This window comes from Onychomys torridus, chromosome 18 (genome assembly GCF_903995425.1).
Source record: "Onychomys torridus chromosome 18, mOncTor1.1, whole genome shotgun sequence".
NCBI classification, from domain to species: Eukaryota; Metazoa; Chordata; class Mammalia; order Rodentia; family Cricetidae; genus Onychomys; species Onychomys torridus.
In genome coordinates this window covers 42,839,214-42,864,141 of record NC_050460.1, presented here as the reverse complement: position 1 = coordinate 42,864,141, position 24,928 = coordinate 42,839,214, and the positions used below count along the sequence as shown (strand labels likewise).

Below are 24,928 nucleotides of genomic sequence, written 5' to 3'. Positions count from 1 at the left end.
GCCAATGAGAAGCAAGCCACGAAGCAGCACCCCTCCATGGCCTCTGCATCAGCTCCTGCCTCCAGGTTCCTGTCCTGTTTGAGTTCCTGTCCTGACTTCCCTCAAGGATGGACCATTACCTGGAAGTGTAAGCTGAAATAAACCCTCTCCTCCCCAATGTGCTTTGGTCATGGTGTGTTACAGAGCATGTAACCTTAACTGGGACACCCCTCTTACACTGAGATATCCCTCAACTGCTGAAAAGCATAAGGTAGCCACCCTCCAGCGCAACTTGCACCTGTAATTTCAGCTATTGGGAAGGGTGAGGTGAGAGGCCCAGTAGAGTCCAGGAGTTCAAAGCCAGCCTGAACATTAAAGCAAGACTCCGTCTCTCGTCAGGCAGTTGTGGCGCACGCCTTTAATCCCAGCACTCGGGAGGCAGAGGCAGGCAGATCTCTGTGAGTTCGAGACCAGCCTGGTCTACAGAGCGAGTTCCAGGAAAGGTGCAAAACTACATAGAGAAACCCTGTCTCGAAAAACAAAACAAAACAAACAACAACAACAAAACACTCCGTCTCTAAATCCATCCAGGAATAGAATGTGGACACTACGTGAGTTTATTTACTTTTATCAAGTGTGCATGTATACATGTATGTAACATGTAATACCAGAAATCAGCTTCAGGTATCATTCCTCAGATCTTGTCCACTTTGTTTTTTGGTTTTGTTTTGTTTGAAACAGGATCTCTCACTGGTCCAGAGTTCACAATTAGGCTGGCTGGCTGGACAGTGAGCCTCAGGGATTCTTGTGTGCCTGCCAGTGCTGAGATTACAAGTGTGTGCCACCATGCTTGGCTTTTTGAAAAGCAATGTGGTTCTGGGGTTGAATTCAGGTCTTTAGGATGGCGTGGTAGGTGCTTTACTGACTAAGTCGTCTCCTTAGCCCTCATGTGTTTTTAAAATGTTGCTGTTACGTATGTGTGCTATGGCACACATGCATGTGCAGTTCAAAGGACAACCCTTGGGAGTGGGTTCTCTGCTTCCACCACAGGATCTGGGGATTGAACTTGGGTTGTCAAGTATTTTTACCCTCTGAGATCACAGGCCTCCTCTTTATCTATCTATCTATCTATCTATCTATCTATCTATCTATCTATCATCTATCTATCTATCTAAAGAGAGGGAGGCGGTGTGTAGGCCAGGTCCTTCTCAGGCCATACTTCCAGGGAGCCCTGGAAAAGGAGAGGGATGACTTGGCTAGCAGGGTCACTGGCTTCCTGCTCTGTCCATTTTCTCAAAGTTATTCACCATGCCTGTAGACCGCTTACAAGAAGAATACAATGTATGTTTTGCCCAGTGATTTTTGAAGAAGGGTAGGTGGAGGACCTAAAGCTTCCCTTAGACGAGGCTAGACCACTGTTGCCCCCTTACACATCTCAGGTAATAGCCCTCTACCCCTGCTGGTTCTTCAACCTCTCCAATGTCCCTTGATGAGAGTTTTGGGAAAGATGCAAGGTCAGAATGCCCTAGGGTGACTACACCCCTCCTTTCTGTCCCATTGGCCTAGACACTGTGGGCTTTGAGGTGTGGCCATTGGTGACAAGCAGTGGCTTGTCCATGAGTGGTCTAACAAAATGCCATCAGCAGGCACCGTGCATGCACAAGCCTCTTGGTGTGTGGTGATGTGGCTAACCCCGGCATTGTGTTTGATTTCAGCAGCATGTTGCCTTTCAAAGTTGAGTGCCTCTGATTTTATGGGAATTCATAACAGTTCCAACTAAATCGTGGCACCCTGCTGTGAAAATCTCTCCCTCCCAAGAAAGCAAAATGTTGCTCAGATGCCCCCTTCTGCCCTTCTCCTCCCTCTGCTCTGCTAGTCATTCCTCTTGCTTGCTGGGGTGAGGGGACATCGCCTCTTGCCAGAAAGTGGTCCTTCACTCCTGCTTAGGCTTAGGGGAAAATTGGGATCTGCTTGTGGTGGTCATCCTGCCTGGGAATGGGGTCGGTTTCCTAAAAGATGGGGGTGTGGCCATCTGTCATCTTAGCGAGGAGCAGCTAGTCTGGGAAGCCAGGCTGCAGTGGGCTTCCTCTGGTGTTGTGAGGGGTCTGTAGGTGTGTGCAAAGATCCCTTCAGATTGGCAAGGAATGTGCCTTCCTCCTGCCTGGACAGTGGAGTAGGAAGCAGCTAGGGTCCGGCTGGGGACCCCACCTAGACAGTAAACATATGGTGGGCACTCTCCTTGGAAGTGACAGAGCCCAGCCTCTGTGTGTATGTGTGGACACATGTGTGTACACATAAGCCGTGTCTGTTGGTGGGCATACACACTGATGTGTGTGCGGATGCATGAATGTGGTATGTGAACGCTTGGACACGTGCTTTTTCTCTGTTAGTTCTCAGCTGGGGCCATGCTGCAGACCTGCGTTCTGTCTCTGGGGCCTGATGTTGGCTGTCGTACACTTAGGAATGCCCCACTGTTTGGGCGTGCCTTGTTCTCCTGGCCATCTCACTTGGAAGCAGGAAGGCGATACGGCGGGGCTTGTCATAGGTGGAGAGGTGTGGACGGCTGTGACTCCCTGAGTAGTGTATAAGTTTACAAGGTTTTTTGTCATCACCACAACAAGCCTGAGACAACTTAAAAGAGGAAGGACTGATTTTGGCTCAGGGTGCCAGAGGATCCTGCGATTTCACCCCGTGCACCTGGCAGAGGGGACATTCTGTTCTTCGCTACTTAGTGGGCAAGAAAGAGAAGAAGGAGATGGGAAAAGTCCAGGTTGAGATGCAGCCTCAGGGGAGCCCCACCCGCTCCCGCCCCTGTGACCTTCTTCCTCCAGTCAGCCCCTCCCCCTCCTTTTACCACTTTCCAATAATGCTGCCATCTCAGGAGTCCGTGGAGGGCTGAATCCATGGACCATGTCACCATTTGCCATGTCGGAGACTCCTGCACACATCTCTGTCCTGGCTTCGGGGAGGCCCCAGTCAGCTGCCCCATCCGGTTATCAACAGCTGGGCCCAACTCAGCAGGCCCCTTCTGTGTGCTGGTCCTCGCCCCTCGGTGCCTTGGGTCTCTACCTTCCCCATGGAGCTGCCTTGATTACTTCTTTCTAGTGGAGGTATGTCATCTCCAAAAGGAAGCCCCCTCTGCTTTGGCTGGGATAAGGCCCATAATGTGCCAGAGGTCACAACCGTCCCCTGCTGCGAACCCACCTTATCTCTGGCCAGCATCAGTAACTTCCTCCACCCCGGCCAGCTTCCATCCCACCCCTGTGCCTACATGCATCTTCCACTCAGCAGCTGAGGGGCTGTTTCAGAACCCAGGCCACTCAGCCGTCAGTGCTCAAGGTGTCCACGGAGGTTCTTCTGTTACCTCCCTGCCCTTATCTCTTTCATTTCCCACCGTTACACACTCTAATCCGTCACGCTAGCCCTTCCTGTTCCTCAACCACGCTAGCCTTCCTGCCCCAGGACCTTCACATAGGCTGTTGTTCGAACCCTTTCCCCTCAGATGTCCACAGGGCACATTCTTCTGCTTCCTCAGACATCATGTCTCACTGACCCTCAGAGAATTCTCATCCCAGTGACCCTCAGAGTGTTCTCACCCTGTTCTCTCTTCTCTCCTCCTCCCTGCCCCTAACAGAGCCCTCTTCCCTCACAACTCTGATTGTGCTGATCCCTCTCAGGGAGCCTCAGCTTCCCCCAGGCAGGGTCTGGACCTTTTCCTTTCCTGTATCCTGGAGTCTGGCCCAATGCCTAGTGTGTAGAGGGTCACTCCAGGACAGACATGTACAGTGTCCCCTCTGCAAACCCTGGCTCAGCTCCTCTTCCTGGTCTTCCTGCTGGCCTAGCCTTTGAGATGTTAAAACCAAATCTGATTCACTGGCCTATCCAGTGGATACAGAATCTTGTCTACTACCCTCCACCACATCACCCAGGGCACACCTGAACCCAGGACATCTAAGGGCTGAGACTGGGAGTGTCTATGCTGGCCTTCAGAGTGGGGTTCAACCCCAGACCTGACCTCACACAAGTTATTTAACTCCTTTGAGTCCCAGTGTGTAGAATGCCTGGCACACACCACACACACACACACACACACACACACACACACACACACACACACACTAAACATTAATATCATGAATCTTGGGCATCTGTATAGCTTTCTTGGGTACCTTGGGATCCTCTGTGTTTGTGGATCTTATTTGTCCTAGCAAATGTCTATAGCCATGCTCTGGCCCCTGTTCATCCATAGGGCTCGGTGCAAGGTTGGCACAAGGATTGGTGGCCAGAATGTTTTAGAGCCTGCTTCTGTGTCTCCTTGGCAGTGGAGAGATTTGAGAAGTTTCTGAAAGCTTTCCCATGTATGTGAAGGACTGTTAAGGCAGGTACATGAAATATCCGGGAGTCACTGCAGCCTTGTAGGCCTAGGCTGGAAGCTCAGCATGAAGGATGTTCTGGTCTAGAGAGGTGAGGGGGTACACTGACCACATCTCCAGGGTGGGAACTTGTGGCCCATGGTAGAGGAAGCCACTGGACCAGGCTGTGTGAAAAGGGGGGAGGGCCAGGAGGCTGGGGAGCTGCCATTGCCCAGAGCACTGCAAGGTTAGGCTTTCCCAGGGGAGTCCCTGCCATTCACTGCAGCAGGCAAAGGCAGTGTCCATCAAAATGGCCATCTGTGAGCCAGGCACACTGCCCGTGGCCTCGATGATCTTGGGCTGTCTCATGTGTAAAATATAAATTGCCAAAGGACTGGGACCAAAGAAGAATGAAGTCTGGGGCTTCAGGGACAACCAAGGACCAGTATGGCCCAGTTCCAGCTCAGCTGCTTGCCTTCACCCTCTGGAAGCTATAAGGTTAGGGTCTGGACCATGGTCTCATGGGATAGAGAGACTGAGAACAGAACCCTTCACAGCATAGGTCTCCCTTGACTGACAGCTGGGGCACTGAGCCAGTTTGATGGTCTGAGAAGGAGATGGGCAGACATTTACAGAGGGAGGTTGGAACCCAGAATGCTTCAGTGACCTTGAGCTGGCCCTGTGGGATGGGGCATGCTTCATCCAGGCCTATGAACTCTGTTGGGTGCTCCTACTGGGCAGATGTGCCTCCTTGCTGAATATAGGTGCTCCTGCAGGGAAGGGCCACCATTCTCATAAGTAAGGAAACCAGTCTGGGGGTTGTAATGCGTCCCTGTAAACTCAGCCCTCTGGAGGTAGAGGTAGGCTTGTGGGTTCAAGTTCATTCTTGGCTATAGAGTAAGATTGCCTCAAAAGAACAGAACAAAACAGGGCTGGGACTAGAGGGTAAAGTATGAGGACTTGCCCTCACCTCTCTGGTATCCATGTAGTAGTTGGGCATGGTAGCATGCACCTGCAACCCCTGTTCTGGAGGTGCCATGGGAGAAGACAGGTAGATTCTGGGGGCATGCTGGATAGCCAGTCTAGCCCAACAGCGGGCTCCAGGTTCAGCAAGAGACCCTGTCTCAAACTAGAAAATGGAGAGCGGTCATAAGGATACGCATTGATAAATTCTGGCCTCCACATGCACAGGCACCGTGTGAGCACACCTATGTGTACAGTCAGCACCCCCACCAAAAGAAACAATACATGTAAGAAAAGGGAGTCACAGAGCAGTGTGATGGCATACCAGCCCGACTCGCCACCCCAGGGTGTCTTTTCTCAATCACAATTTTGCCATCTGTAAAATGGAGATAAGAATAACTTCTTGTTGAGATATTCGGAAGACTGAGTAAAGGGAACGCCCGTGAAGAGCCCTGGCTGGTGGAATCTTCTGAGTGTTCCTTTTTCCCCCTTCCTTCCTCCTTGCATGCGCCACAAACTTCCTGAGGCTCCCAGCAGCATGGCGTGAATTCCCCAGCTATTTCTGGGTGATGTTCCTAACAGATGTTTAATTCTCCTAACATCTGGTTTGGTGAGGCAGAGGGCTGCAGATTCTTTTTCTTCCTGAAGACAGTCACTCACCACGAGGTGTCAGATCGTCACTCGATTGCTCTGTGCCTTGGTTTCTCCAATTGTAAATCAGGGATATTGTACACGATGCTGGCTGGCTTCTTTTCGGGACCCGGTAGGATAATTTGAAATAACAGATGGAAAGTGGTTCCAATGTTTAGAGAAAGGCATCGTGCACAACCTCACCGGTAGTTAGGGAAATGCAAATGAAAGTGAGGATGGCATACCGTTTTTCACGTGTCCGATTGGCAGCCATTTAAAAAGAGGGATCACTTGCAGCTGGGCACCTGGGCCCTACTACACACCGCAGGAGGGACTGTGGATTGCTGCCATCAGTCCCAGAAGGTAATCTGGTGACATCTAATGAAGGCCGACACACACTTGGGGTTTGTGTTTAATTGACCCAGCAATACCCTAGTCATTGAATAGCCCCGAATAGTAGAGTCCTGACACAGTCACACAGAGAGGAAAACCCACAGTTGCCTTGCCTGTAGGGGTAAGAATCCAGATGCATGTCGGAGGGGATGGCTCTCTCTATTGTAGGAAAGACCTGCTGGGCTGCTTTTAGCTCCTAAAGGAAAGGAGGCAGTTCTAAGCCACATAGGCCTGGAGGGTCATCTGTGAATATCATGACAGGAGAAAAACATAAGACTTTTAAAATTTAATTACAGTCCTTTTATTTCCAGTCTAGAGATGAATCCTTTCATATGCTAGCTACATGCTTTACCATGGAGTCACATCCAGCTCCTCAGTGAAGTACTCTAGGCAGGCTCTTTACTGTTGAGCCACACCCCTAGCCCCTTGGTAGAAGGCTCTAGGTAAGGGCTGTACCACTGAGCCTTCAGAACCTCACTGGTAGATTCTAAGCAGACATTCTACCTCTGAGCTACACCTCAGCCCCTCAATGGTGGATTCTAGGCAAGCATTCTACCTCTGAGCCACACCTCAGCCCCTCAATGGCGGATTCTAGGCAAGCATTCTACCTCTGAGTTACACCCTAGCCCCTCACTGGTGGATTCTTGGCAGGCACGCGACTTCTGAGCACACTCCAGCCCCTCTCTCGCAGATTCTAGGCAAGCGCTCTACTACACCCCTGGCCTCCAAGTTCCTGCAGAGGTCAGCAGCAGTCAGAGACCCAAGCAAGTTACAGGGTGGGAACACACAGAGAAACAGAGAGAGGCTTGGTGGGAGGCCCACTCTACTTGTTGGATGGATCATGTTTGGTGTACAAAGTGTTTCTTGGGAGTTGAATTATCTACCAATATTCAAGTGTCCGATTCACATCGAAGTCCAATTTCCAGACTTTTTCCTAATTCAGAAGCTCTGGCCACACCAGACGCTTCCCGTCCCTCACTCGGCTGAACCATCAGCAGCTGCTGCTTTCACGCAGCTGGACTCCGTCCACCAATCCAGAGGCTTTCTCCTTTCTGGTCCCTGCTCATCCTGTGAGCTTTTCAGCTCATGAGCCCCTGAGGTGGGAACATGTGGAAACTCACAGAGGTGGAAATGCTGAGGGATGGAGAAGAGGCCATATCTTTGTGAATGCAGCCTGGTGGCCATTTACTTCTGTAATTGGGATGTTTTAAGTGCACACAAGAGTTAAAACAACATTGCTCCATGGACTGTTGTAATATCTGTGGGAGTCATCTCACTGTCTGCCCAGGACATGGACAGAGAGGGCAGAGAGAAACTGTCCCTTCCAGGGCTGAATTGGTGAATTGGCTGCCAATATTGTCAGAGATGTGGAAGTCTCTGCACAAAGTCCTGTCAAGGGTCATCCATCTTTCCTTCTTGTAGTCAGTCATTGATGGCGGAGATGAACCATCTACCGTGTCCCAGTGCTGACTACACATACGGTGGGACTTCCTGAGTAAGGTAGTGTGTGACTGATGGCTATCTCATGAGCCAGGGGTGGGTGGTGGGGCTTTGAACAGGACACCCAGTGGGTACTTCCAGGAGGGTGGTGGATGCCAGCCATATCCTACACTCCCAGACTCACTTTGTGGTGAGATGGATGTACAACTTAGGGAAGTCTCATCCTGAGCCCCTGATGTGGAGGGACCACGACCCTGCTGTGATGGGTAGGAAGGAGTGGCCCACCACCAGCCTCCTTCAGGGATAGGGCATTCCTTACTGAATCTACTTCTTTCCAGAGCTCAGCTCCAGGCCCCCAGAGGTTTGCTGTGGTATTCTCTGTGTGCCTCTTTGGACACTGTCTTAGTCAACCTTCTTTTGCTGGGCAGAGACACCATGACCACAGCAACTCTTATAAAGGAGAACATGTAACTGGGGCCGGCTTACAGGTTTAGAGGTTTAGCCCATCATTATAATGGCGGGAAGCATGGTGGCATGTGGGCAGACATGGTGCTGGAGAGGTAGTTGAGAGTTCTACATCCAGATTGGCAGGCAGCAGGAAGAGAGAGACACTGGGCCTGGCTCGAGTTTCTGAAACCTCAAAGCCCACCCCCAATGATGCACTTCCTCCAACAAGGCCACGCCTCCTAATAGTGCCACTCCCTACAGTTCAATGGGGGCCATTTTCATTCAAACTACCGCAGACACCATGACCTGAGTCATGACCTGGGTTAGGAGCTAATACGATGGATGTGAGAAACTGGAACAAGGCTGCTGGAGGCTGGGTGCTTTGATGAACTTGCCAGGCCCCATCTTCCTGGTTAACACCACCCTTGCTTGACCCCATTCCCAAGCTGACTGTGCTATGGTGCTCTGCAGGATCTGGTTTCAGAGGGCAGACGCAGCCGTCTGTCCTCTCATACACTGAACCTTGAATGTGTGTGTCCCCAGCATGTCCTCTGCATCTACACCGAGCTTTGCCTGTCACATCAGTCCTAGTAAAGCCCAAGTATTCTCAGACCACCGCAATATACCCAGACCTGGACAAGGCTGAGAGTGGGTGGCCCAGACTCTCTCCGCATGGGAGCCTTTCCCTCTCTTCCCCTTCCCAGGCTTTGCTCTACTGGGCCCCAAAAATGGGATTCTGGAGTTCCAGGATTTTACATCTCACACGCTCTCTTCTCCTTGTTTGCATTCCTAGGAGCCATGAGGTGCCCCACCATCACTTCCTGTGCCATGCTCTGGCTTCTCATGCTGGTGTCTGGATCCTGGGGTAAGTCCTGCTTATCTGCTAATACCAGCCAGGGCATGGGAGGCCGGGCTGCAGGTTGCTCAGGCCAGCAACCTGACTGTACGCTGTAGGACCTCAGAGACCATATTTTGCCATGTGACTGAAGGCACACTTCCCTCTCTAGGCCTCAGCTGCCTCCTGCCGCTTGCATAGGTAGGGCTGAAAATACTGGCTTTCCCTAGAGCCTGGGTCCCATGAGGCAGGCCATGGAGGAGTCTTGAGAAATTCTTAGGTTCCGTGATCTGTGACCCTGAACTGTCCTTTCCCTGGGCTGTGGAGAGTGGTCACAGTTCTGTTCAGTTTCACAGCTACGTTTTGAGTACCTCCTACGTGATGCTGTGTGCCTAGCATGCCACCCCTAGGGAACGAAGGCATCAACTCACATGCAAGGGGCTCAGTCCAGGAGGAGAAGAATATACAGGGTTGATGCACAGGGCGCCATGCAGGATGTGCTCATAGGGACGTCCCTGGCTCTAGAGAAGTCCCTCGGAGGACAAAGAGTCATTGGGAGGCAGGTGGGTACCACCTGGCCAGGAAGGGAAAGCTGTTTATTTGGCCTTTGAGGACTGATAGTCATTTTAGAGAGGTGGAGGGGAGAAGGCATCCTGGACAGGGGTAGGGTGTGAGCAGTCAGAATGCCTGTGAGCAGCCTGAGCACAGGTATGTGATGGTCCAGAACTGCCCTTCTTTCAGGAATCTCCCCCTCTTAGTACCACTGGTGCCCACCAAGAAAGCCTGGGCACCTTGTCCTTGCCTCTGGGCAGGAGATCGTCAGGAACAGGGAGGCAGCACTGAAGGAAGGCCCGGACCACAGGCATGCCATGCACAGGGTCCCCCAGGGCCGGGGTGTCCTCAGAGACCAGTTATGGGTACCACGTGCCTGGCGACACAGGCAAGCACATTCCCATGAGGCCTCTCTCTGCTGCCTCACTCCAGGGAGGCGCGGGGCTCTGGAGGACATCGCTGCCTCACACTGGCACCTGTTGGAGTTTTGCTAGCATCCTGCCAGGAAGGCAGTCTACTCCTCTCCTTGTCCCCATTCCCTACTGGGATGCCCCCAGCCATGAGGATCCCACCCCCATCCAAACAGCCTGGGACTACGGTCCAGTCTCAGACTCTCAGAGACAGAGTAGACACAGTCTCAGAGCCTTGTACAGAGGAGAGGCTGGGCCCAAGGTCATCCTACCTGAAAAATTTTTTTTAATCTGATGACCACCCCTGGTCTGCCCCACACAGGAGGCCTTTGGACTAGATGGCAAACATCAGGACACTTGTCTCTGCCTCTGGTGGGACTCTATGAGCTTAGACACTCCAGTCGTTTCCCACTCTGCTGCACCAGCTGTCTGTCCATTAAAAGCCACATGCGTAACTGTATAGCAGGTTTGTCCCAGCTTGCTCAGGGAGATGGCTCTCTCCCCTGAGCTCCCGATGACTGTTCAGGTGTTCTGCATGCACACACTACACTCTCAGCCCCTGGGCTCCCTTGGGCAGGCTTCGGAACCTCCCTGGACTACACTTTCATTGTCTGTACTTCAGGAGCAACACAGGTCGATCCCATGAATCAATATGAACATCAAGCCCTCTGACGGGTACGTCAGGTGCCGGATGAATGCTCGCTTGATGCGGCATTACTAGTTACTAGTTACTAGTTACTAGTTACTAGCTCTTGTCTTCCTCTTATGGGAACAAAACGGGATGCAGAAAACAGAGATGCGTACCAAGTGGCCTGAGGCCACCCAGCCAATTCTGTGGCAAAGCAGAGGCGATCTGCCTGTATGCTAGCTAGCTTTGCTGACCACATCTGCGCTTGCTAAGTGGCTGGAGTTGCTTGCTCCTTTAGTGTGGTGGCTGATAGGTGCCAACCAGCTGGTGCTGACCCTGAGGAGGGGGCTGCAGAATGTGTAGCTTCCCATATCCCTTGCCACTCATCTTCCTTCGCTAGCCCTTCTCTGGTTTCCAGACTACGTTACGTGGTCCTCCCCTGTTGGGGGCCTGGCTCCCCAGAATGAACTGGTTCTCCATCCCTGGGAGGCAGAGGTGAGCTAGGCCCTCAACAATGTTATACCCTCTCAGTCTGTCATTTCTCTGCTGCAGCCTCCTGTCCCTTCCCCCACCCCTATCTCCATAGACTCCATGGGCCCCTCTGTTCTCTGACTGGACAGAAGCCCAAGCAAGCCATCTCTAACCCTCTTTCAGCCTGGTGCCTGGGGGCTGGCTATGAGGAACCTCAGACATGGCATCCCAGGGGTGCCAGGATGTCCTATGAAAGAAAAGTCAGAAATAAACCAAGCTGCTGCAGGCAAGGTTTTTCTAGCCCCACCCCTCATCACTAATTTTCTACCTACAATCCTAGCCCACTATTGCATTCTTGGGGTGCCCAAGGTCCTCTACTTCCTTATGTCAAAAAACCCAAGGTCTGCAGCAGGTCTGAACAGCCCTTTTATTCATGCCAGGATTAATAATAGCTACCACTTATTAAATGCTTGCTGTATGTCAGGCATGGCGCTGAGCTCCTTATGTATGTCATGTCATCGAATCCCCAGCTTAGCTGTGTAGTAACTCCTGTTGTTATTACCATTTTGCACACAAGTAAACTGAGGCACAGGAAGCCTTGTGCCTAGATGGGAGACAAGGAGTTTCAAAGAAGATGGGGTGCCATTTTATCAGCTCTTCCCGAGACTGCTGCCATGAGGGTGGACATGTGTGCAGGTATATATGCACATCTGAGGTGGTTCAGGGAGAGCTTCCTGGAAGAAGAGACATGCAAATGAGGTGAAGCATGAAATTTAGCAAGTGAGGAGGAAAAGCCAGCAGTGCTGGCCAGGAAGGGCAAGGGCAGGGTTTCTGAGGACCAGAAACAAGCATAGTCTGACTGCCTAGGCAGGAGGAGGAAGAGATGTCATGCTCCTATATTTCCCTAGTTCCCTCCCTGATTCCAGCTCCTCACCCTCTGGGAGCCTGGCAGGAGTTTAAGGGAGCCCAGGTCAGTAGAAAAGAGAGTGGGAGAGCTGTCCCTGCCCCTTCCAGGGCCCCCAAAGCTCCCTATAAGAGCCCCATAGAAACTGACCTTGTCCCCCATTTTCAGTAACTGAGGGGTAAATGTCCCCTCTGCCAACTAAAGCCCCCAAAAGGAAATGGAGAACTGGGGAAGCCAGCCATGGGGAAGGCTTGCTGGGGGTTCGTGGTGAAGTCCCCCCAGTCCGAGCACATGTCACCTGGCTCTTCCCAGCCCCCACCGTACATGATGCTGTCAGAGTGCCCTATGGTTAACAGGACAAGCTTTGCTGTCTGGGTGCCGTACAGCCTGCAAGCCTCATTTGTTACTGGATTGAGGGGATTTGAATGGATGACACAGAGAAGCAGTTCCAGAGGTAGTGACCACCACCGCTGTCATTATTGCTATTTTCCCCACAACCAACATGCTCTGGAGGCTTTTTAAGCACCAGGCCCTGCTATGGGTGCCAGGGTGACCATGAGCAGCCATGCCCTTGACCTTCCAGAGTCCATGTATGTTCTACCTCAAGCCCTGGTGGGAATCCACCATAGCCCATGGGTGTGAGCTTGAGATTTGCTGGAGCCATATTAGAAAAGTAAGAAGAAATGGGGAAATTCATTTTAATAATATCTTTTACTTTATCTAAGATGTCCCAAATAATGGTTCAATGTGTCATCAATATAAAAGGGTAGCTAAGCTGGTACCCACACATTTTTTGGGGGGAGGGTCAAACCCTTAAAAATCTTGTATGCATTTCATGCAGAGGCCGGTGTTCACCAGCCACCTGTGGCCTGGCTGACCGCCTTGGGAAGTTGGTGCGGCCCACGTTCAGTGCCACTGCAGGCCACTCTGGGTCACCTTGTAGGGTACATAAAGCTGGCAGGGGTGTCACCAGGCTGATGCACTTGTCCTCTGATTTGCAGGCCAGGTGAACCGACTACCGTTCTTCACCAATCACTTCTTTGACACGTACCTGCTGATCAGCGAGGACACACCTGTGGGTGAGTTGGTACCTGGACTGATGGGAGTATGGGTAGCATGCGGTGAGGGACCTTTAGTAAGTGGAAGGGATCTTAGAGGTTGAGACCGCCTCCAGCCTGCGTTGGAATCTCCCTATGGTGTTCATCTGCCTGCCTCTCGTTTGGATGCTAGTGGGGACAGGACCCTCACGACCCCTCATGGTGGCCCATTCAATCTGAGGGGTTTCTAAACAATGTGGTTGACTACTGCCCCCACAGCTGCTTTCCCATTTGGGACTAGTTTTATCCTGTTCATTTCTGTTCTGTTCCAAGCCTTTGGTGGGTCCTTGAAGATGGCAGCAGGTGTCTTTGTTTTCTGGCCCTCTGTAATTTTTCTGTGATGATGTAATTTCCTGAAAGGAGCTTGCTGGGTTTTGCCATTAGACGTAGGTGACTCTGAGTATCCAGTGCCCTTCCTGGACCCTGATCCAGTTACCTCATCACAGGGCTGTTGTGTCTGGCTTCCTGGTATGGCTCTAACGACAGTAGCTTGAGATCTGTGCTTACAGCTCCAAGGTCCCCACTCCACTCCAGGAACCCTGAAGCTTGTCAGAAAATGAGGTTGGATTGTGGGTACTCATCTGTAGCCATGCCAATGGTTACCAAAGGCTTAGCCTCCTTTCACAGTGCAGGGGGTATTATCTATGAGTCCCTCGAGGGTCCCATTGAATTGCTTGCTTTCCTCAGGGCTTGGTGGGGAAGTATGTAGTCTTTGGAGTTGTCACGTGTTTGTATTGTTTTGAGGGTTTGTCCCTGTGGCATGTCCCTCATTCAGCTATTGTATTGGCCGTGTCTTAGCTTGGGTCACTATTGCTGTGATGAAATACCATGACCAAAGCAACTTGTGGATGAAAGGGTTTCTTTGGCTTACGCTTCCACATCCATAATCCATCACCAAAAGAAGTCAGGACAGAAACTCAAACAGGGCAGGGATGTTGTGGCAGGAGCTGATGCAGAGGCCATGGAGGGGTACTGCTTGCTGGCTTGCTCCTCATGGCTTGTTCAGCCTACTTTCTTATAGAACCCATGTCCACCAGCCAAGGATGGCACCACTCACAATGGGCTGGGCCCTCCCCCATCAATCACTAATTAAGAAAATGCCCTACAGGCTTTCCTACAGCCTGATCTGGAATGGAGGCATTTTCTTAATTGAGGTTACCTACTCTTAGATGACTTTAGCTTGTATCAAATTGATGTAAAACTAGCCAGCATAGGCCAGTATGAGCAAAACACTGTAGACTCTAGAACTTGTGTGTAGTCCCAGCATGTCCAAGCTTTTGACATTGTGAAGTGATCTCGTCGTCTATAAAGCTCATGGCTTCAGAACCGTGTGGTTGAGTCACACAAACAAAACCAAAGACAAACAAGAAAGGCAAAAAGAATCTGCCCATGCTTTAAGGAAGTTTTATGCTTTTGCGCTGAGCCACATTCACGGCTGTCCTTGGTTGCATGCAGCCAAGTGGGGACCGGGCACTGCAGATTGGACACACGTGGCAGTGAATACACAAGTGGCCTGTGGTGTGGATCAACCTTAGGACTTCTGTTCCTTTCCATTCTTGTTTCTCCTTGTGTCTACCTGGATGGTTGCCTCTGTGCCGGCCTTGAATGCTGTGGCCACAGAGGGGTGTCAGGCAGATGGGTGAAGAAATCAGGGCCCCGGGTGACGGGGACTGAGTGAATGAATGTCTGGTGTGTTCCCCAGGGTGGTGAAGGGAGGTGGGACAAAAGTGGGAGGGAGGTTCCTCCCTTCACCTTCATGTACTGTTTCCATGGCTGGCTTCTGAACCTGCTCATGTTACCTCACCCATGGTGGGCGGTGGTGGAGGGTATGCATAGACATAATTGACTGCAGAAGCTGAGAAGTGGCCGGCTACTGACTGACATTGCTGCCAGCTGGAAAAGGCAACGGGACCTCCCGAGGGAACAGGGCTGGTGGCACCCTGCCTGTCACTCTGCAGGGCCATGTTCATTTGGCATGTCCAGAGGCCCACTGTGCAAGGAAGACGAGGCAGACAGAGTGGGCGCAACTTGGCCAGCGCCGATTGTGAGAAGTCCTAGGCTGGAGGTCCGCCAGGACCCGTTGGGTCCACTTCCTGTTACCTTTGGCTGCAGCCCTGGCTTATCTTCTGCAAATGCCAGCATTGATCAGCTCCTGGGAGCCACTTCCAAGCACTGGAGCCCCTTGAAGGCGCCCCTTGGCAGCCACAGCAGAGATGGCTGTCTATGTGGTGGGATCGATGCTGGCCCTGGGGAGCTCAGGGACAGCTCTGCCACTCTTGGGAAGGAGTCCAGCAACTTTCTGGCTTTTCCTTTTCTTTTGCTTAAGGATCTGGACAACAGAGGCCTTAACCTGGAAGTCAGAGAAGTCTAGATTTTGGTCCTTAACTCTGTGACCTTGGGCACAGGGTCATACTCCTCTGGTTCTCTATTTCTTATCTTGTCAGTGAGAAGATATTGGAAAGTTGGGCCTAGTAGGCTGTGGTCTGGCTGTGCCTGTTTTAGGGCCTCTGATGAGTCAGGCCTGGAGTCTCCTGTGGAATTTGGGCACTCATATGGCTTGGGCTGTTCACAGGGTAGATGTGGCCTCCCATGGATGTTGTAGGCATGTGTGCAGGGGCCTGGCCTTTGCCTTCTATGTGGAAAGGGTAACATTCTAGGGACTTGCCTTTGAGGTCTGACTGCCTCCAACTACACCTCCTCTCTCAATCTGTATACCAGTCTGAAAATGGGTGATGGACTATCACAGGGCTGATGGGGAATGAATTCACTTGAAACACCACTAACCCCAAAGCTTTGCTTCCATACCTAGAATGTCATATATTCCTGGAGGCAAAACTCTGTATGGCCCAGCGATGGTGACTGGGGCTGCCTGCCAGCCAGAGGCTTGCAAGAGACTGCTATATACACAGAGAAGCTGGCTCTGGTGTGCGGGACAATGCCAGAGCCCAAGCCAGGCTGAGTGTCAGCTCACCCACTGCCAGAGCTGGGGGCAGTGGGGCTGTGCATTTCTGGGCTATGCTATGTGGCTTTGGCTTGGACCCCTGGTGATGGGACTTGCGATCCCATAAGATTCCTCCCTGGAAGAATTCAGGAACAAAATTTCCTTCCAAATATTGATATGAAACCTGCCTCCCCAGAACTCTTGCCCACTGGCCTAATTCTATTTGCTGGAGCATTAAAACAAAACAAAACAACAAAAAACAAAACAATGATAATGGAATGTACATGGCATAAGTAGGCCTTGTTCTTGTAACAGCCACACATAGTGAGTCTCAAGGCTTTGCCCTAAGTGTGTCTATGTATCAATTCATTAAAAAACACACACACACAACGAACCTCCCTTTAGGGTATCAGAGGTGGGGCTTGCCAAAGGGCTCTTTCACTGTGTACTTTCTGATAACGCTCTCTCCAGGGTTGGAGACTGGCCTGCTGCTTGCCCCGTGTTTCATCCTCTGGCCTCAATTTCCAGTGGCAGGTGGTGGGGGAGTGGGATGGGAGGGCAGAGTGTGGCGGCCACGTGCTATTGCTATATCTCCCATTCTGGGCTCGCATTCCTTCTGCCTGATCGTCTTTTCGAAGACCATCTCCAAGCCAGAGAAGACAGGAGCCAAATGAAGCCATTAAGTAGATCAGCCTTGCTCTGACCTGTCCACGTGGCCCCATTTCCCATGGCATTTCCTTGTCTGCTTGGGTCCTCCTGTAGATGTGAACATCCGTCTCGGGTAGCAGGGCCTGAGCAGAGGGATTGGGAGCAAGGACAGATCTATGGCTCCATTTCTAGTCAGGCTGGTGAACATTACATGCACCCGGGACTGACTGTGGGCCATGAACAGACATCAGTTATCTGTAGCATGAGATGGCTCCTGGCTCCTACTTGCCTTAAAAGTCTGCCCTAGATAACCCCATGTGGATGGAGCTAAGATCAACTATGAGCTGAGTCTGGTGGCACAGATACTTGGCACACTCTAGTACTTGGGAAGCTGAGGCAGGAGGATTGTGAATGCAAGGCCAGTTTAGGCTATATATCAGGACCTTTGCTCAAAGAACAAAATAAGGATCACCATCACCCTCTAGGTTTCTGAATGTGCGGCTAATTCTTTGTCTTTGGGAATCCTCTCCCATCTTCCCAGGCTTCCTTCCTCATCTCTGCTGGTCCCTATGCATCAGCTCCACCTCTCTACACTGGAGAGCCTGGAAGACTCAGCTTGTATCACTTTTCACATCACTTTCCCATGGTTTATTGTCCAGTCTTGGTCCCCTGCCTGGGTCCCTTCAGGCGGAGTGGCAGGCTTTCTCTTGTGCCTGGTTACCCTCTCCGTGACAAGCATGGTTGTTTATTTCTCTTCTGGCTTGGATTATGGATGCTTCCAGGTGGACAGGGCTAACTCCATGTTCCCAGACCCTAGCCCTGGGCATCGCATATGTCTGGAACTTGAAATGGCTTAGGGAATGCCTGGTGTCTTCAAGCCAGTGTGAGAGTCTTCCAAGGCAGTGACTGTGACTGGCTCCCTCACAGAGCCTCAGGCCGTAGCTTCCCTGATTGTGTATGTCAGGAGGGAGGTATTCACAGTGATAGTGGAGATAGTGGTTTGGAGAGTGGGCCCAGGAGAGCCTTCCCCCAGATGGCACAGATGCCAAACGTGCCTGTGCGTTTGAATGGCCCGACCCACGCCACGCAGAGATGGTGATTTTTTTTTTTTTATCATCCCAGCTGCCTGTTGGAGCTGCATGGAGCATATTTGCTGGAAACCCTTGGGACATAGAGCATGGCTAGCCCAGGGAGGGATCCAGCTAGGCTTGGAAAGATCCAGCCTACCCAGCTCCTGGTGGGGTCGAGAGGGAGTGGAGCCATATGTATTGGCTGCTGCCTTTAGACCTTAGGCCCTGGAGTGCGTGATGTCTCCATCCTATAAATGCCCACAGCCCAAAGCTTCCCAAGGAAGGAGTAAAATTGTATGTCACAGCCCACTTCCCCTCTCCCCACAGACACCTGCTCTTTGGCTATATCCAACTGCTCGGAACCCAGAACTGCATAATCTGCCCTATTCCTGAGCTTTGCTAGAGACCGTTTTCCTCAGCTCAAACACTGGTTCTGTTCCCTGCCTGGTGAATTCCTGCTTACCTCCCAGGTCACCAGTCCTCAAGGACCCCAACCTCCCCTGCCTCACCCTTGTCAGCTTTGTTATTGGCTCTGTTCGGCACCTAGTAACTTCCGTCCCAGCTCTTTGTGTGCAACCCCCGACAGGGTTATTAATGTTTACATATTAATTATATTAATATTTGCGTGACGATTAATGATCATTTTTTAGTATTTAGGTATGGTACGAGATTGTGGAGTGGTGACATTTGCTGTGGTTTATTGACTCCTGGCCTCCTGCAGGCTCTTGTTAAGCACTTCAGATGTGTGACCCCCCCATGGATTCACCACAAGCACCCCCCCAGATGGCCCGTTATCTCTACTTTGCAGCTGCATACCATGAGCCTTCCCCCAAAGTGAGAGGCCCAGCTCAGAGTGGGTGTGGGGTGGGGGATGCCTGTGAGTAAGAGGATGGATGAGTGAGCGGATGAATGACTATTGAGCATCTGGCTGGCTCTTTTCCCTCAGCTTCCCATCCCTCCATTTGTCACTAGGGTGGATTCACAGGGAGCTGACTTTCCCAGGCAGACCCTCAGCACCTCCAAAGTGTCTTGAGTCACAGCGAAGGTGATAATGCCCACGCTAATCACCTGCACGAGGAAATTAGTCTTGTCAGGAACCATTAAGGTGGGGAGCTCGGGAGGCATCAGGATGGAGCGGGCCCAGGCGGCGCCTGGCACTGCTGCCAGTTGGCACTGATTAATTTTTCTGCAAACTCCATCAATGCCCAGCTGTTTTGTCTGGACCTGGGGAAAGCAATTTTCAGGTGGGCAGACCCCACTGCAGCGGTCTTACACACGGAGGAGCTTACGCCTGCCTGCCAGTCTTGACATCTCCGAGGGAGTGGTGGGAGAGGGGAGGGTGATGGGGCTGGCTGGCTGGAATGGAGGGACCAGAATACGAGCTGGGACACAAGGACAGTGGAGAATGAGCCCGTGCGGTGAGAGAGTATTCTGGGACAAGTATGGGCCTTTAGGTCTAGGCTCAACGCCCGCTGGACCTCCTCCCTGCGGCTCTTTAAAGGAGCAGACAGACATCTCTCAGGAGAGGGAGGGAAGCCACAGGGAGACCATTATTTCTTTTTCCTGCCCCAGACAGTTCCTGAGGGCTGACAGAGGCCTTAGTGGGGCTGAGGACTCGGTCAGTGAAAGATGCTGAGCAAACTGCCAAGGCTGCGGGGATAGACGGTACAGATGCGGGGGCTGCCGGGTCCTGACGTCGGAGAGGCATGTGCTGTACGTGGCTCCAGCCTGCCTGCTGACAATTAGCACAGAGGTAGTCACCTAAGGGTGACAGCCGTCGAAAGACTAGGGTAGGCAGGATGGCGAGAGAGGTCAGCATCCTTGCTGATACGAAGGTTAGAGGATCTCCTATGTTGGGGGCTAAGAGCCTGGATTTCTTAAGTTCACCCTCATCCAACCTGAGGGCGCCTCAGAGGGCCCACTGTGGACCTAGGGGCCCTGAGAGGGACAGTCTGTAATCATTGCTTCAGTGTGGGAGACCAACCTCCACCATTATTTACCCCAGGGGCTCTCGGGGAATGAGGAATAAGAGACTTAGTTAGAAATAGAGGGGAGAGAAACACAGGATAGACTCAAGTGAGCCTGGATCCTTATCCAAACGGGCCCAGAGCTTTATTCCAAAGGTCTATTTATTACAGTACCAAGGGGTAGAGCAAAAGACCTCCCCCTTGCTAGTTATGGTCAAGTGTAGACCCTTACAAACACCTGGTACCCAGGCCCGTGGTCCAATCAACCTCTTACGCAGTCCTGCTGGGCATAGCCACTAGGAAACCTCGTGGTCTCCAACACTTCAGTCAACACAGTCCCACTCTACAGATGAGGAAAGTGAGGTCTGGACACTGTTGTGTGTGAGGTTCTTTGTGGGCACCATCCAGGAAACCGCTATGACTGTCCATGTCACAGGAAATTTCCAGGCCTCTCAAGATTGACAGCAGCCCCTGGACCTAGTCTGGACAGGGACTGGACAATCTGTCTAAGCAGGTATAACCATCACAGTGGATTATCTCACCACTCATGGCCCAGGAAGCCCCATATAATTGGTCAAGTCAATGCTATGGGGGGTGGAGAGTAGAGCCAAAGTAACAGTGGAGATTAGTCCACATAGAGAGACAGTAACATTTTATTTGTTTATTTATTTTTGGGTTTTATATTGGCATAAGAAACTCTTACAGCAATCCTCCTTCTTCAACCTCCAGAGTGCTCGGCTTATAGATTTGAGCCACCATGTCTGATTTCAGAGGACCACTGTATATCACATTGGTGTGTGGTCTTGGGATACCCTAAGATCATGTTGTTATCATCAGTGGACCATCACCCCAGTGATGGCCTAAGACACCATTTTAGGCCAATAGCTGTAATTTTATTTAATTTTTTATTTTTCACTTTTTTTTTTCGAAACAGGGTTTCTCTGTGTAGCTTTGCACCTTTCCTGGAACTCACTTGGTAGCCCAGGCTGGCCTCAAACTCACAGAGATCCACCTGACTCTTATTTTTCACTTTTTGAGACAAGCTCTCACTATATAGCTCTGGCTGGCCTGTAACTCACTATGTAGGCCAGGCTAGCCTTGAGCTCACAGAGCTCCACCTGATTCTGTTCTCCAAGTGCTGGGATTACAGGCAGATAGCACCATGCCTGGCTTTATTTTTTTTTAACTTTTTATTTTGACATTATATTAAGCATAGAGAAAAGCTACTGGAAAAGCTCAGAGTTCCCATCATCCAGTTTCTCTTGCCATTAACATCTTGCACAAATATGATACAATTATGGAAAACAGGAACATAACATTGCTATGAAGCTGTTAACGATAAAGTGTGTTTACATTTTACCAGCTTGCCCAGTAAAGGAACATTCCCTCTTTTCCTGCAGGCAATATGATTTATCTTAAATTTGTGTTTTAGCTGTGGTAATATTTGGGCAAATTGACTCTTGCCTGGGAGCCTTGGATATCTGTACACACACACACACACACACACACACACACACACACACACACACACACACTATATTCATTCAGCAGACTTTTCCTTGAATATCTTCTATTTTTTAGGTGCTGTTCCAAGCTCTGAGGTTCACAACAGACAGCCATATATACATCCCTGTCCTAAAGGAGTGAGCTAGCTAGTTGGGGGGAATAGACAGGAAGGGAGAGAAAGTATCTAGTCTAACAAATGTTAGACTAGATATTTAGAAGAAGAATGGTCTTTGATGGATGTTCAGGCCAGGGGCAGAGAGTGGTACTACCAGCCTATACCCTAACCCCAGAGGCCCTGGTGAACTCCCAGCAGAGATTTCTCACTGTCATCTCCAAGGTTCATACTCAAGAATGGCACAATCAAGCTATACACAAGAAAAAAATTCACAAAAATAAATCTTAGAATGTTTTTAGTACATTTGCAATGTCATGTTGGTCTGCATTCATAGCTATGCATGGACCATAGGCTGATAGGGCCCACCCTTATTAGAGCCTCTTTAGGGCACTTTGGAAATCATTGCTCTGATCAAACAGTCACATTTCAAAAATGGAGGAGGAGGCAGATGAGGACAGAGCTTGCCCCAGGTCCCTCCAAGTCACTGGTGGTTGCAGCCTGCCCTGCCAATGGAGAGAACTATGTCTGGGGGATTGGCAGAGTCCTGGGCTGCAGAATCAGCTTGGCTTGGGACTTGTAGTTTGCAAAAAGGGTTTCAAAGCCATTGCTGCCCTGCCTTGGGGACTGAGTGCTTGAGCAGAGGCAGTTCCGGTCACCCATAGGCTCTTGTGGTTGGCAGTAGGGGAGGAAGAAGGTGATGTCCTGTCTGTACAGGTGACCAGATCTTGAAACCCAGGAGCCCAGATCCTGGGGTCTTTTGACCCCTTGGAGGATGTTCCTCTTCCTTTTGGAGTTAGGAGTGAGTAGTAGAACCCAAGGGAAGGCCTGCCACTCCTGTGACCTTCCTCTTCCTCAGGGCAGCACAGAGCCCCCACAGAGGTGTGGGACAAGATCACTGGCCTCACAGGGATCTGGAGGATGTAGCTACTCCTAGCAGGCTCTAGACCAGCACCCCTGGAGCTGGTGGCCACCATGGCTATGCACTGCCCATTGATACAAGGGGAGGGGGAGGGAGGAGGGAAAGGGGCAGGTGTTTAGGAGGCAGCCATAATAACACTAATGATAACGATGATGGCCACCTGTCGTGTGGACAGGCTGTGACTGGCACACACTCAACACCTGTGCCAGGCTGTGCTGGGGGTGGGGGCGAGGGACACAGATCACAGATGACTGGGGGGATGCGAGCTATCTCTTATTACATGTGGCTTTGTCTAGAAATATATTGCTCCATCGGCTTTGTGTGGCAAGCCTAGAGTGTTGGACTCATACCCCCTAATTTGTAGCTGAAGAGGAAGAGGCTCAGAGAAGTTAACATATACAAGGTCACATGACTTATGCCGGATGGAGTTGGACTTGACCCTGGTGTCACCAGAGCCCCCAGGCCTGTGCACTTTAAACCACCACTCCTAGATTCTGCCTATGAGTCTTGGCTTTTAAGCATCCCTGGCTTCGAGGATAGAAGTTCCCTACCCCATAGTAAGTGACCAGCTCACTCGAGGGAGCCCCGAGCTTCAGAGTGATGCTAATGCCCTGAGAAGGGAGGAATTTATCCAGGGGCTCAGGGTTAGAGAGAGTGTCTCAGGAGAGGTGTCAATGAGGGCTTGTTGGGGCCTGGTCAGCTGAAGCCACAGGAGGGTTGCTGCAGACAGGCTGGTCATCAGCAGGGCCAGTCAGGGGGTTAGATGGGAGAACTGAGCTGTTGTGAGTCAAACAGCAAAGCAACTGCAATGACTGGTTAGGACTTGGGTCCCAGAGCTAGGTGGTCTGCATGACAGGAGCCCATGCTATTGGGTTTCCTCTGGGGAAACCTGCTGGGGGCCCTCAGCCCCTCTTCTAATTGCCAGAGTTGGGGTTCTACTTTCCTCTCTCCTGCCCAGCAGGATTGGTAGGATCATTTCTGAGCCTGTCACCCTGGAATGAGACTCAGTGGCTGAATCACTGTAGGGCCATTCCCCCCCACCACCACTTCCCAGGGAGAGCCTTGCACAGACCCTGGATGCTGCCTCTGTCCATGCAGCAATGTGAATATAGGGACTCCTGCTTCCTGGGCCATCAGGCCTTCAGACCCTTGGGAGATGTGTGTCCTTGTTGGCAAAACTCCTCAGAGTCCCACACTCCTGCATAATGGCCCAGGGGAGAGGAGGTTTGTTAGGTTACAGGCTCTTGGGTCTGTCTTTGGGAGCAAGGGCTGGAGACAAGCCTGGCCATCAGTGAGATTGCGCTGAGCTTGCAGAGGGCCGGGAACACTCGGGCTCCAGGGAGCTGGCAGAGGTATAATTTACAGGGGCTGAAACCCTCCAACTGGCAGCCGAGACCCAGGCAGGCAGAGCTGACTTTGAACTTGTCATCACCACTCCATCCCTACAGTGCTTTATGAGCCTCCAGAGACGTGTGTCTGACAGTCAGGCCTTGACCAGGAACAGGCCAGTGCCCAGGAAAGCTGTCCCCAAATGTCTTTACCTGGTGCCTCTGCCCCTCTTCTCCTTCCAGACCTGTCTACCAAGACCCAGAAGTGGAGGCTCAAGGCCTGGGTTCGAACCCCAGTTCTACTTCTTATTAGCTGTGTGACTACAAACAAGATCCTCACCCTCTCTGAGCCTCAGTTTCCCCATCTGGGAATGGGAGAGGTCTCACTTGCTAGGGCAAGTTCACAGCGAACTTAAGATAGAGCTTTGGGGATGAAATTGCTATATGAAGTGGGTGCTGTTTTAACTAGGAAATGTGTCTTTCAGAGACCCCTCTTCCACATGGCATCTTCAGCAAAGATGGACTGTGCCACCAGCCCTTTAACTTCTCTGTGACTCAGTTTACTCTATTAGAAAATGTGAGTCACGATTCACTGTGTCTCCTTCTGGATCTCTGGAATCTGGAAGGCTTTGGCACATAGAGAGGACCTATACAGAGTAATAGTAACACCCATTATTACTGCCATCGTTGTTGTTGGTCAGTTCTTTTCCAAATGGTGAGTCACAGCTGTGGGTAGGAATGATCGCTGAGGCCCGAGCCTTCTGGTTTGGCTTCATGTGTGATTCTTACAAGGGATGTTTTCCCTGCCTGGCTGGAAGAGGCCTGAGAGGCTCCTCACAAGAGCAGGAAAGCCCTAGAAATAACTGCCTTCAACTTATGTCCATTGCAGTGGGGGGGACAGTTTTGTGTCTCCCCCAGCAGTGAGATTCACCCCAGCTCATCCCTCCTCACCTGTGACCCTTGCCCTTTGATCCACAGTTCACAGCTTCCCCAGAGTCCCTCTTCAACATGACAGCTGTGTAGGCCCACAGACAGAAGCCCATCCTGGAATCGTTTCTGCTGATCTTGGTGATGCCTGGTCCTTATGGCTTGCCTTTCCTGGGGACAGATGTCACCTCCCTTCTCCCTCCCAGACCATGTCCAAGCTCTGTGCTAGGAACCTTTGTCATACCTTGCTCATTCTGTCCTGACAACACCCTGAGGAAGAGGTGGCTGTGTAGCCTACATTGTAGATAAGGAACCTGATGCTAGAATGCTTGTTGACTACACAAGTCAGTAAGTGACCTAGCTAAACTAGACATGGGCCTACTCTTCCCTATGTGGCCAGCTCTCT

At 51.3% G+C, this 24,928-nt stretch overlaps 1 protein-coding gene across 1 annotated transcript in view; it reads left to right on the top strand.

The window, feature by feature from the left end:
- Positions 1–24,928, top strand: part of Cdh23 (cadherin related 23) — a 380,451-nt gene that overhangs the window by 26,018 nt on the left and 329,505 nt on the right. Inside the window, exons 2-3 of the mRNA XM_036167012.1 lie at positions 8,998–9,069; positions 13,006–13,083. Of these exons, the coding sequence (XP_036022905.1) occupies positions 9,003–9,069; positions 13,006–13,083 (145 nt within the window). The 5' untranslated portion in view covers positions 8,998–9,002. The remainder of the gene's footprint in view (positions 1–8,997; positions 9,070–13,005; positions 13,084–24,928) is intronic.